Source organism: Camelus dromedarius, chromosome 2 (genome assembly GCF_036321535.1).
Source record: "Camelus dromedarius isolate mCamDro1 chromosome 2, mCamDro1.pat, whole genome shotgun sequence".
NCBI lineage: Eukaryota > Metazoa > Chordata > Mammalia > Artiodactyla > Camelidae > Camelus > Camelus dromedarius.
In genome coordinates, this window is record NC_087437.1 from 31,291,145 (window position 1) to 31,305,581 (window position 14,437).

General features: G+C 43.2%; 1 protein-coding gene across 4 annotated transcripts in view; it reads left to right on the forward strand.

Moving 5' to 3' along the window:
• KCNAB1 (potassium voltage-gated channel subfamily A regulatory beta subunit 1) overlaps nucleotides 1-14,437 on the forward strand; it is a 344,012-nt gene that overhangs the window by 233,744 nt on the left and 95,831 nt on the right. For all 4 annotated transcript variants that reach the window (XM_031449620.2, XM_010986450.3, XM_010986459.3 and 1 more), the window contains exon 2: nucleotides 12,513-12,556. In XM_031449620.2, coding sequence (XP_031305480.1) covers nucleotides 12,513-12,556 — 44 coding nt within the window. The remainder of the gene's footprint in view (nucleotides 1-12,512; nucleotides 12,557-14,437) is intronic.

Consider the following 14,437-nt stretch of genomic DNA (forward strand, 5'->3'; position numbering starts at 1 on the left):
CATGCTGTAGGTGAATATTCCAGCCACCACGAGAGGCCCAGTTCTCTGCCCTCCAGCCAGCACGACTTCTCTCTGTCACTGCAGAATGAGAGGCAGTTTCCTTACTTTTGAGACATCACAAACTAAGATATCAAGAATAAAAAGGCCAGCGTTGAGGTTGGGGAATGAAAATTAAAACCAGCATTCCACCCTGACCATCCATAACCATTTATAACAGGGCTCAAAGTAAAGTCACAGGCCGACTGCATTCAGTTTCCACTAGTTCTCAGGTCGGTTTTTGGTTTGTTATTCTTCTGGAAAGCAAGAGCATTCAGTAACCTCAAAACCAGTTACGAGCTCCGAATGCATCTTAGTAGCTACTAACTAAACATCTGTTGAATTAGGAAAACAGAAAAGCAAAGAAGAAACAAACAAAAACCAGTATTCTGGCAACGTGAGATTGTTTACAGGTAAAGTGAGACTAAACGATAAAAGGATGTTGGCTTCAGAGGTTCCTCAGTTTTCTTCTGTTTCTATTTAATTTCTGGATCTAGTGTTCACTCACTATATTTCTTATTTGTCAACCTGAGTAGTCAACCTTAGTTTCAAAATTGCTAACTTATACCCCTATGAGAAATGAATTTGCCAACTAGAGAACAGTGTTCGTGTACAGTTCTTTTTGTCCTTAGCCTTACAGTATCTAGTCAAAGGACTTTTCCAAAGTTAAGTCAGGTCCTTTTTTCCCCACCCCTTCCGTGTGGTGTGTCATTCATTTGTGATACAGCTGGACCTCTAGTTCAGAGTGTGCATCTCTTCTTGGGTTCCCCTGACATCCCGGTAGAATTTTTTTTATTTGTATAGAATAAAATTTACTTTTTGTGTTTGTACAGTTGTATAGGTTTTGACAAATGCACAGTCATGCAGAGTAATTCCGTAACCCCCAAGGCTCCCTCATATTGCCGCTTTGTGGTCACCCTCTCCACCCACCACCAACCTGGGCAATTACTCATCTTTCTCTGCCCTTATAATCTTTCCCAGAATGTCATATAAGTGGCCTCATACAACATGTAGTCCTTTGACTTAGCAAACTGAGTTTAATTGCACTGATATTATTGCATGCATCATGAGTCAAGTTTATTTTTCTTGTTGAGTAGTACTCCGCTGTATGAATATACCTTAATGTGTTTACCCCTTCATCAGTTGACAGGCGTCTGGGTGGTTTCTAGTTTTCAGTGGATGATGAATAAAGTAGCTATGAACATTTGCTACAGTTGTTTGTGTAAACGTAAATTTTCGACTCACTTGGGTAAATGTCTAGAAGTGGAATCACTGAGTCTTGTGGTATGAGTGTGTTTAAATTTACAAGAAACTGTTAAGCTCTTTTCCAAAGTGGGCTGTATCATTTTGCATTTCCATCAGCAATGTATGAGTCTCCATTTGTTCTGCATCTTTGCCAGCATTTGGCATTATGTTTGGGTTTGATTTTGGTTTTATCTCATACACTCTGGTAAGTGTGTAGTGGTATCTCATTATGGGTTTAATTTATGTTTCCCTAATGCCTAATGATGTTGAGCATTTTTTCATCTGCTTAATTGCTACCCACATATCTTCTTTGGTGAAATGTCTGTTCAATACTTTCGATCGGACACAGGCCACCTTTGTATTGGGGTTTTGCAGATATTTTCTAAGGGTCTGTAGCTTGTTTTTTCATTCTCCTAACACTGTCTTTCACAGATCAAAGGTTTTAAATTTTTATGAAGACTAGTTTTTCAGTTTTTTAATGGATCATCCTTTTGGTACTCTACCTAAAACTTTTGCCTAACCTATAATCTCACAGATTCTCTCTTATATTTTTTTTTTCTAGAACTTTCCTAGTTTTACACCTTGCATTTCAGTCTGTGAACCATTTTGAGTTAATTTTAGCGTAAGGTGAGAGGTTTGTATCAAGGTTCATTTTTTTTACATGTGGAAAATCATTCCCTTTGTTCCAACACCATTTCTTGAAAAGACTGTCCTTTCTCCATTGAATTGTTTCTCCACTTTTGGCAAAAATCAGTTGACTGCATTTGTGTGGGGCTATTTCTGGTCTCTTCTGTTCTGTTTACTATCTGTGCTAGTCTATTTGTATGTGCTTCATTCCTTTTGATAATACCACATGGCTTCGATTACTGTAGCCACATGAGCGATAGTTACTACATACAAATAAGAAGGTATAAAGCTAATCAGCAGTAAAGAAAGAAAGAACAGGAGAGACTCCAGGGCAGAAGAGCAGGTGGGAAGCCATTAATACAAGGGTCTGACCTGGTCTGGCCGTGAAGAAGGGAGGAGGGAGGTGAGGGATGGGGTGGAAGGGGCCCTTCAGGTTTTGCTCATTGATTGGTTGTGGAGGCCAAAGGGAGGGAGGAGACAGATCTGTAGGGGTTAAAATATGTTGCTGTTTTTGGGAGGGGGTAGACAGGGAGCCACAGACTGATATTCTGAATTTGAAATGTACAATGTGGATTCAGATGGGGTGACCCACTGGTGGACTGACTGGAACCAACGAATCAGAACATAGAAGTAGACCTTGGTCATGACTCTCCCTTTACCCCAGCTCTAGGCTCTGAGACTGTAAATACCAGAGGGCTGGGACTGGCCCTCGCAGTGGAACAGTGACCACAGTTAACCTAAGGGGCAGAGGGAGAGGAGGAAGAGGATGGGTCGGGGTAGAAGGCATCCTACTGAGCAGGTTCCCAAGCTCCAGCCTCTTGTGAAATAGAAGGGGCCCCAACACCTCCGCTGGTTGAAAGAAGAGTGAAAGGCCACAGTGTTTACTGTGTCCCTCCACTCAGGGAGGGCATAGGAACTCACTGTCCAGAAGAGGGAGCCTGTAGGAGAAGAAATGAGATGCCCGTGGCCACCATGAGCAGAGCTTGGATTCAAATGTATGTCTGTCTGATAACAGCTTGCACTTGGGGAGGATTTACCACGTGCCAAGCATCATCTTAAATGCTTCCATCCTCACATTTAACCCTCACAACAACCCTATGAGGTGGTTTCTATTATTATCCCCAGAAACAGATGGGGCAGGGAGGTTGGGTAACTTCCCAAGGCTTCAGTGATAGGAAGTTGTACAGGGACTTCTGTGCTATATTGTACTTCGTCACTGCACTGTGCTGCCCAGTGTTTCCCAGTAAACGGCAGGGCCTCCCTAGCTGGCAAATTGGGACAAGTGAGTGACAATGCAGTCTTTATTCACAGTAAAGTGATGGCATCAGAGCACCTACTATGAGCATCACTGAACACCTACCATGGGCCCAGGACTTTGTTAGATGTTGGGAATAAACAGATGCATTAGACACAGTCCCCGCCCTCCCAGATCTCAGTCCGTGTACACAATGAGTATAACATGTGCTGTGATGTGCGGCATTCTGACAGCAGGAGTAAAGGATGGGGCACAGAGAAAATAGGCATTCATTTTCTGTTCCTCTGTCAAGGAAAGTGAAAGGCAAACTAATTCATGATGGCTGGAAGCCTTTACTTCTGATTTAGTGAATATTTAAATGTCATCATGCCCCTTGGTCAGGCTCATGCCTCAGTCTCCGTCTCATTGCTGGCTTTGCTTTCTAAAGTGAAAGCAAGGCATTCACACACAGTAAACCGAATTGGGAAGATGTGGCGCATGAGACCTGCCTCAGATACTTTTGTTTGTTTTATTTTGCCTTTGAAAACTGCACAGCTCATTACAGTAGAAACAGACACAGCTCTCATTACGAAGCGAGTGCTGGAGAAGACTTCACCTCTGCTTCACCTTGTGGAACTTCTTTGAAAGTAAATCATCACCCTGGGGTGAAGAAGGCTTTGACATCTTTAGATTCTTAGTGTTGAAACTGGCAAGTACATGTATGGTATTTACATAGGAAAGTGTGATAATTGTCTTGAAGAGAGATGTAATCCTGGACAAAATTTGGAAGGGGGCAAAGCGTGTTCTCCCTTTTGGGGGCCCGCTTCCTTCACCTCCCACCACCTCTCTCAGAGGTTTAGTGCTTTCTTTCTTGATTGTTCTTTCTAATCCCTCCAAACTTGTATAAGAAGAAGATCGGACACTTCTTCACACTAAAGTGTAAATGACTGATAATGGTTTATAGCCAGGCATCTCAAACTGGGGCAGCAGAGGGGGCCAAGGGGTACCCAGTAAAGCCACGGGACCAACATGACACATCTCTGAGACAACAAACTTGCTGGAAGATTTGGGAAGGAAGCACTATTTTATATTAAAATAAACACAAGTATAATATGGAATGAAATATGAAGTGAATAAACAAATGTAAATTTTTATGAAAGAAATATTGTGCATGAGGCTAAAGTCCCAGAACCCTGGGGACGGCAAATCCTCTTCTGCCTCCCATACCCCGGGGGCAGGCTCGGCAGTCTTCCTGGCTGCAGGCGGGTGGATGAGGCCCTTGAGAAGCCCTGTAACCAGAGACTTTAAGGTCAAGGATTTATACCCATAAAGAAATAACCCCAGCAGCCAGCTTGAGTTTTAAGTAAATTCAGTAAGGGCCTTCGAAATAGGTTTTTATCCACTAAAAATAAGCAAGTAAGAAGGGATACTAAACACTGACACTATCAACTTTATTATGCAAATTTTAAGTAGTAGCTGTGGGGTATGGCATATTTAATTTTGCTTTCAAAACTTTTCAAGGTTGCCCTCCCTCCCAGTCTAAAAAAGATGCTTTTAAGCTCTTGTTGCTTTGTGGCAGATGCCTGTACCAAGAGGCATTTTTTAAACATTCATCTTTTCACTGCATTCAAGGTTCTTGATGCATGGACCCCTCTGGCAGTCTGGGGATGCCTACAGCCTCCTTAGTAAAAGTGCTTTTAAACACATAACATAAAATATACAGGAGTCTGATTAAATGGAAATCCAGTTCAAAATATTTAAAATGCAAATTTGCAAACTAGTAAAACATGCATTTCTTTGTTAATATATTAAATAACACGCTCTAGGAGTGAGTCAAACACCACGGTTTCCAAAAGCTGATGAGTGTAAACAGTGAGCGCAAATCGTTTTCTGAGCTCTCCGAGGCTACCGTGATGTGACAGAAAAATACCTGTAATTTCCTTTTGTTGCAAAGTTACAGTTAATGTGAGTACTTCTGTGGTTTCTTACCTACATTTGTACTTGAAAGAGAAGCTACATTTCAGTTAGAAGTTGGTGAAAAATAAAAACATATTTTTGTCCCGTTGCAGTTCATGAACCCTCGAATTATATGCCCTGAGATAAAGGTTCTAGAATTTTCTGACGTCAGACTCTAAGTTTTGATTTCCAGCTGTCTCAGATACTTGAGACAGAAACAGCAATGCGTAACTTTTATTTAAGTGAGAAGTAGGCCCAGGTGAGCACTTCTCAGCCGTTATCCCCCCTCCATCCCTGCGTCTGTATAGCCCCGTCCACACAAGCTGTGTTCCATCTCCATTCCCTGCTCCTGGTGGTCACGGAAGAAAGGTTCCAAATTTCTCAGACCCACACAATTTCTCCAAACTGCCTTTACCAACAAAGTACCACCCCCTCCTTTGCCTCACTTGTCTATCTTTATCTGCTGTTTCCCACTATCTTAATGATTCCAGCAAAATGACTCACAATTCACATTTAATAGATTCAGAATGTTTGCCATGTCTAAGCACAAATCCACGAAGTGAGTGGATCCTAGAGTCAGGGAAGTGGGCCGTGAAGGCCACAGAGGCAGCCTCCTAACCACTTTGTGCCTGAACCAGAGCCCCACCAGAGTTAGCGTTTGAGACACCACTTTTCCTAGAAAATAAGAAAGGTGGAAAGTAAAAAGCATTGAGTGAGCACTGACGAATCCAGGGACTGGGGCTGCACTTACATTTTCTCAATCTCTGACAAAATAAAAAAAAACAGTGGGCTATTAATATCCCCATTTATGAATGAGGAAAGAGGCTAAAAAAGACGATGTGCCCAGGTCACACACGCTGGTAAGCATCATTTCTGCACCCACCTCCTCAGTCTGCCCAGCCTGACCTCCACTCACGGCGCCACTGAAATGACTGCCCAGAGGTCGCCAGCTGTCCCTGTGGGGCTGAACGTGCAGGGCGTCTCTGTCCTCCCCACCCTGGATTCCTCTGCAGCCTTCAACCCTGCTGGCCACTCACACCCTGTTGAAACCGGCTCTACCTCTGGCTTCAATGGTGTCACTCTCTGGTCCTCTCCTACATCTTGACCTCCTCCTTCTCAGCTTCCTTTGCCAACGTAGCTTCCTGTTGGCCGTCTATGATGGTGGAGCGGCTCAGGGCCGGCCCGGGCACCCTCTTCTCTAACTGAACACTGCCTCTCTGGGCAGTTGACCCAGGCCCACAGTGCCCATTACCCTTGATACCCAGAAAGCCCTCTCCCTGCTCTGAGCTCCAAGCAGCTAACGTGGATATCTCATGGGCAATTGCCCATGTGCCCAAAGGTTCAAAATACTTGTGTTTGTTGAATGTGACCGCAGTGAAAAGCACCCCTCTTCACCCAGCCACCCAAGTCAGAAACCTGAGAATGGCCCATTACTCCTCTTTCTCTTTCTCCCTCCCATTCAGACACCAAGTCCTGTAGATTTTGCCCACTGAGAATACCTGGACTCTCCCCTATTCTCCTTCCTCCACTGAATCCCATCTCAAGAAACCATCACTTCTCATCAGCATGGCCAAAATAGCCCCAAAGCTCCTCTTCTTGCCTCCCTTCAGCCCATTTCTCCTGCTGAAGGTTTTCAGCAATTTTCCATTACTACTTCATATTGAGACCAAAATTGGTAACATAATCAGTAAGGCCCAGTTTGACCAACTTCCTACCACCCCCACCAGACTCACCTGCCCTGTACTTGATTCAGTTTTCAACTACCCATGCTTCTTCCAGCCTCTGAGCCTTTGCACATGCTGTTCACTCTGCTTGGAATGCTAATCCCTACTCTTTTCATTAAGTTACTTCCTACTCCTCCTTTGGATCTTGGTTTAAATGCTGCATCCCTAGGGAAGCTCATCCGCACCGGTCAGCTTCCCCAACATGCAATTTTACACTTAGGTATACTGATCTTTTATTTAGCACAACAGTCAAATCATTAGTCGACTATTTAACATGTTTCCCCTTTTGTGATGTAAGCTCCAGGGGAGCAGCAACTATCTGTTACTCTGCCCATCCCCACATCCTAATACAAGGCCTGGTATGTAGGTGAAACTCAGCACATCTCTATTGAACTAATTAATTAATTACAGGCAAGTCTCTTGTTGCCATACTTCTCTACACTTTTCTGGAAGGACACAGAACAACAGGTCATTTTATATGTCCAACGAAAATGAAAAAGAACCCAGGTGGAATGTATAACAAATGACTTGAACTTGTAAATCAAAGAATCTGAAAGAATCTCATTCTGCTTTGCTGCTACTTAGATAAAGGAAAGAATGAAAGAAGGTTTCATGGTGTCACTTATCAATGTCTGTCATCAAAATGCAAGCCTAAATCATTTATGTGCCTGGTGGTTTCCAAATGAATCATTGTTCACTATCAACAGTGATGAATGATGCCCTCATGAGAAAACGTTATTACCATTTGTAGTCACCTTCCTGGCTGTCAAAATGCATGTTCTCATACAACCATCAAAACCAGCTGGCTGACAAATGAACATACCTTCTGCTCTGGATTTTTTAAGAACAGTTAAATGTACTTTTTTTTTAAATTCCATACCCCAGATTTGACTAGTAGCTTCCACGTAAGGCACCACACACAGCAGAGTGAGATTTAGAGGATAAGAAAGATGTTCAGCTAGACAGACACAGCAGATGATGTAATAAGCCAAGCACATGAAAACCAGGTCAAACCAAACTTGTTTCTGCCAGCCTACTGTGGCCACCGGAGTTCCTTACAGATGCTTTCAGTTTGTCTCTGTTGTGTCAACCTTTAAATAAGGGATTTTGTCCCCTGCTATGTGCTTCTTTCTTGGTCAAATGCAAGGTACCTATTTTAGCTAGCTATTCCTCTCTTCCAAGCAGTTTACAATTGTGAATAATGTCTAAGATACACATATTCAGAAACAAGCAATTTAGAACAATGCACTTAGGCTGCTAATCTGCTTTTAGCATCTTGGATTTGTAAAGGACCTGTGAGCATCAAATGGCTTTCAATACTGTGCCTAAGTGGCACTTGATTTCAGTTCTCACAACTCTACAATTGCCTTAAAATAAAAGGAGCAGGATGGATGCTCCACAAAATGCCACTAGAAATTATGTTTAATGCCTCTTCCATGGAAAGAACCACTGTCTTAAAACAAGATCAGCCACTGAGAGGACAACCCTGCCTTCAGAAGGGAGAAGTGCAACCTGTGACCTCTCAAGAAGTTACATTCCTTCTCCAGTAACTCTTTCCCAAAGCTTTGACTTAAGATTTAGGATTTCCAAAATTTGACTGACAAAGCTAAGTGTCCCGCGCCCCCATGTTGATGTCATTCATTTCTAATATTAGCAGCAGAGCCGCTCAGGTTCACCTGGGAAAGAGGAACTTTTATTTTGAGTTGAACAGGAGCACAAACTAAAAATGAACACAGTGAGACTGCCTTCTGGTATATCTGACACACATAAAATAGAGAAGCCAGTGCAATGCATCTGTTTTGAATCAAATGGGAAAGGAATTCAATCTGATTGGAAACTTGATGTGCTTACAGAATTTTTATGTAGCCTCACTTGTGCTCATGCTGAGGAATTAAGAAATAAAATGAAAGATGTAAAGTTGTTTCGATACACAGTGTCACACAAGGTCATGAAATGGTCATGAAAATTCCATATGAGTGGGATAGAGACAATTCCAGGACATCTGTCACAGCCCAGCGTGATGTGTAGACTTGGCCAATATTCAGTGTTAGAGCCACACAAACAAGCTTTTGGATGATATATTTTGGACTCATTAGATCAGAAGAGCCAAGTATTTGGCCTTCTATTATCCAGCGGGGCTTAAATGGATCAGAGTGGCTGAACGGTCACCCCACCCCCACTTGGTGTCGTGCAGTCATGGCCACGGGCTGGACGCAAGTCCGCCATTGGGAATCACGGAAACTGTGTTAGAATTCCACGCCCTGAGCTGGAGGGAGCTATTCTCTCCTATCTTGTCCATCTACAAAGCGCATAGCATCAGTGTGTGTCAAGAGTGCTCTGCCTGGTGGGGGTCTCACAAAGGGACCTACACTTGGAACAAGTGAAGGCAATGGGCTTAGAGGCTAGAAGGGGCACATGCACAGAAAATGCCTCTCACTGTAAAAACAACCAGCTGACTTTGGTAACCATCTACCCCTCTAGTGGGTAAAATATTGAGAGGAAGAGTTAAAGGAAATAAAAACACCAAGCCTCAGTGCAGGATGTAGCACCACGGTATCAATGTTTGTCTGTAATTGAACGTTTCTTACAGTGCAAAATCTTCTAAGACTTCACTCCAGAAAAGCTGGCCAGGGTGTTTAAGCAACTATGGCAATGAAAGAACCACGCTGAGTACTTGCTACTTTGTAGTTTGTGTTGGCTGACAATTCTCAAGTTGCTGACATTTGGCCTTCTAAACCCAGAGCAGAGTGATCATCGTCTTCCTAAGTCACTGTCGTAAGGTGTCCCCGCCTCGGGTGCCGAGATGGTGCTCAGTAAGTGCCCAGTGACATAACCTTGCCCGATTTGAGCTTGTTAGAAAGATTTCTTCCCCTGCACAGTTTTCTGCACCAAGTTCTTCCTCCCTGTCACGCTCAGAGTCACTCAAAGATACTCAAATTACATGAAACTCCTTACCGAGGTCTTTTCCCCCATGACACCCACATAGTTATGCAAATACAAGCCTGAGATAGGCTCCCCTACGTGTTCCCAAAGACCTCCATGGGAGGACATAGCCCACCATACTGTGATTACATGGTTGTTGTCCTGTGTCCCTCAGACAACGCAGAGGACAGAGAACTGTGCCTTGTTCCTCTCTGTATCCCCATGACCTTGCACATTGCCTGGAACATGGTAACCTGTCAATAAATCTTCACTGATTCCTCAGCATGGAATAGCTCTACCTGGAAGACTGTTCTTCACTTATATATGTCTTTGCTTTTTTTTGTTTTGGTGTAGGGCTTTTTTTAATTCTTCCTACTGTACAGTTGTTGCTCTGAATTCTTATCCTTTAAAATCAGTAGACTCTTAGACCACAAAGCAAGACCTTCTGGCTGTACATCCTGTGGTTTTCTGAGAAACTACCAAAAGAACAATTCCTTATGCAAATTATTTTCATGGGAGAAGTAAAATTATTTTTCTCCTATTGAGCAGTTCAAAATATTTTTCACATACACCTTTATGTAATTGTTTCCTTCCGGGTGGACGTAACTAACTTATATGGGAAAATTGAGCACTGTGTCTGTGAGAGGGTGAGCAGGGTCAGAAAGCACCCAAAATAATTATGCTTTACGTTTGTTTACTGTGAACACGTTAACATACATTGTCATGCTCCAGCCCCACAACAGTGATGCTGGATGAACAACACTGTTGCGGGTGACTGGGTTCTTGTCCCGTCGTAGAAAGAATTCCGAGATGGGATGTGGAGGTCAAGAAAGTAAAGTGAGGATTTATTAAGGGACAGGTAGAACACTCTCAAGGGGAGAGCGGGCAGGCTCAGGTGAGCAGCTGCCCTCAGTTTTTTTGGTAAGTTGGTTACATAGAGCATAAAAATGAATGGGCAGAATATTCATTGGGGAGGGAAGGGTTTGGGGTCATATTCCCTGATTTTCATCCCAGCTCCACCTTCCTGAAGAGAAGAGGGATTTTTGTCCTTATTTAGTCTGGATCAGAAGTGTCATGGCTTCGGTGCTTGATGGGTACTTCTATTCTGAAAGGCTAATTTTATTGAAATGAGAGCATAATGAGCAAAAGGTCATACTCGGACACTGGAGATTCCTGCCTTTTCCCACCTTTCTTTGTCACCTCCAGGTCACTTGTCACCCCAAAATGTGTGACCACTTATCAGCCCAGAGGTTCCTGCTTTTCCTTCTCTGCCCAGGAACCCCTGTTGTTTACATGATGTAGGGTTTCCTGCTTTTGGCCCGTGCCCCTCCTTTCTGCCCAATTCCTGCCATTTGGCCTATGTCCCCCTTTCTCTGCTCATACCTAGCTATCTGCCTGCTCTAAGAGCACCGACATTAATATCCCATTTTACTATGAAGAAATTGAACCCCTCAAGGGAGGAAGTGATTTCTTCAAGGTCACCTAGCTAGTTGTGACAACCACACAAAAACCTGGGTCTTTCAACTGTTTGCAGTGTGATGCACCTTGGGTGATGCTGTGAAATGACATGTGTTGCTTAGGTGGCATTTATAGACTATAATAGTAAGCAGAGAAAAGAAACAGAGGCAAAAACAAGAGCACCGATTACTAACTCTAAAGGAGCAAAACTGAGGAAGAATCAAGAGAGAACCTGGGAGGACTGAGTTCTGCTGCCGTCGGAAAAGTTGGTACTGGTTTATTTGGGTAGAAGCAGGGGGAAAAGTTGTGCACTTGTAAGAGCATCTGATCAGAGAGTAAGGAATGCACTTTTCTACCATGTTTCAATAATGTGAGCTTCACCTCCTCGCATTGGACCCCTGCAAAGTTCTGTGAGGCATCCTCTCTCTGAGAATCCGACTCCTTCTCTGATGGCTGCTAGGCGGGTAACAGGAAGATGGGTTGGGTCTGGGTCTCCACAGACAGACACTGTGTAGTGAGGATTAGAGTCCCTAGTTCTCTCCCTGTTTAGAGAGTGAAACTATGTTTCCTTTTTCTGGTAGACTTTTAAGGATGAAAAGCAAAGGTGTTGAGGAGTAAAAGAAGAGCCATTTAAGGACTCTCTGACCCTCTTGTAGGAATTTTGTGTAGCCTTTTATAAAAAAAAAATATATGTATATATATATACATATGTGTATATACATATGTGTATATATATATATATATATATATATATATATATATATATATACACACACACACACATATATATATATAAAATTTAGTTTAAATAGCCTAAAGGATTATTTTGTATTTGTTCTTTGAATAATCCCCATCCGTAATAATATGTTTTAGAAGTCAGTTTGTTGGTTATTCAGCCAACAAATATTTACTAAGGCTCCACTGGGTCAGGCTTTGTTGATGAATAATGATGAATAATGAAAAGACTGGTTGGTAAATAAGATACAGATCTTGCCTTCAAGGAACTCACATTCTAGAAGGAGAGAGACAATACAATTTGAAGCAACTTAATAAAGAAGATCATTCAGGACTGGAAAGCTGTGTTTTGTGGGGCCACTTCATTGTTGTACTGAGCCTAAGCGCGTTTGGGGGTCTCCCCAGTGCCCAAATGGAGACGAGAGAGCCTCTTCCCCAACCACAGACCTGCCCCTGGGGCTCTGCCTCTACCAAGATTCCAGTCAAGATCAACGCCATCAAAAGTAGATTTAATAGTCAGAGTTAAAATTCACCCAAAGAAACGATGACCATGTGTTGCTTTATTTTTATTCTAGGAATCTTGGAAAATCAGGACTCAGAGTTTCTTGCTTGGGTCTTGGTAAGTACTCCGGGTATCACGTGGGGGTGGGCTGGGAGGTGGGAGATTGGGGAGGGTACCAGGAGATGCCTGGGGTCTGGGTCAGGACCCCATCACAGGTGAGAAGGGGCTTCCTGACCAGCTTTGCTTCAGAGCCCTTCCTGCCCCACACAAGGCTCCCCAGCTCAGGCCCAAAAGCCACTGTGTTCATGATGCCTTAGGAGGTCCCAGCAAGCAAAAAGAAATCTGACATTAAAGCACATTTTCGAGGAAGAGACTCCATGTCATTCCCATTCGGCAAGTGTAAAGGACCTCAGGGCATGCATTTGTATACTCACCTCACCTACAGCATCATGTGGATTTTTTTTCCTATCCTTATCTTCCCTTTGCCTAAATGTCTCACTTTTTTTTCTATATTATAATGTATTTTACATACTTTTACAATCTACCTGAAATGCTTTAGGGACACAGTGATATATATGTAATTCCTCCCAGCAAATGTAAATATTTAAAGAAGACTAAGTAGAGATGGCAGTTCTAACAGCATAAGGATGCATCTGAAATGGTAAAATCTGAGTGTGAGACTTGGGGAGGCATATGGCTTCCAGACATCCCTCAGACAAGGGAAAAGGCAGCCTTGGTGTTCAGGCAATTCAAGATCATCAGACCTAGTCCTGTAATCTAGGAGAGTCTAGACCAGGATGGTAGCTGGGAAGTAGTGAGAAGTGGTCAGACTATGGCTATGTTTTGAAGGTCGAGCCAGGCAGATCTGTGGGATACTACTTGGGATACAAAAGAAGAGAGGAGAGTCAAAGATGACTCTAAGGTTTCTCCCTTGAGCAACAGAAAAGATGGGGTTGCCAGTAAGTGAGATTTGGAAGAAAGAAGGAGGAGAGACTTAGGAAGCAGGAGAGCTGATTGACTGGGGACCCGTTAAGTCTGACATACCTATTAGACATCCAAGAAAAGAGGTATATAGGCAAATGAATGTGTGAATCTAGAATTTAGAAGAGAGATTTGATCTGGACTTAGGATGACTTGGGAGTCATCAGCATGTAGATGCTGTTTAAGACACAAGACTGGATAAGAATATTAAGGAAGTGAAGACAGGTAGTACAGAAAAAAGGAGCACATGGTCTGAGACCTGGGAAGTCCAACAAAGAACACTGAAAACAAGCAGTCGGTGTGGAGGAGGAGAACCAGGAGAGCAGGGAGTCCTGGAATCTAAGTGAAGAAAACATTTCAAGGTGGGGTGGAGTGACCAAGCCTGTCAAATGCTGTTCATAGGTCAAGCAAGATGAGGACCAAGAATTGACCATTAGATTTAGCAACGTGGAAGTCACTGATGACTTTGAAAAGATCAGTTTTGGTGGAGAGAGGGGCTTATGCATGATTGGAGTAGCTTCAAGAGAAAGACAGGTGACTACTCTTCTGATGACATTTCTGTTAAGAGAAGCAGAAAAATGCAATGGCAGCTGGACAGGCAAGTGTGGTCGGAGAGGGAGCCTTTACACATGGGAGAAATGATGGCATATTTGTATACTGATGGGGAAATTCTTTTGAGAAGGAAAAAGATGGTTAAGATAAGTAGAGGAAAACTACCTGGGATTATTTCTTAAGGACACAAGAGGAGAGTAACGTGAAGGAAGGCATGGGCTTTGAGGCTGGTAGGTGGGTTGATGGGGTGGTGGTGGTGGTGGTGGTGGTATCTTTACAAGTTCTCCTTTACTGCTTCTGTATTCTCCTTGAGACTCAGAAACAAGGTCATCAGCTCTTAGTGAGGATAAAGGGAGGTGTTGAATGATAGGGAAGAGAGAGGATGTCTAAGAGAACAGAAGAGTAACTGGACCAGGGGGATACATCAGAGTGGCCAGACAGCATTAAGAACCTGCTTGAGGTTCA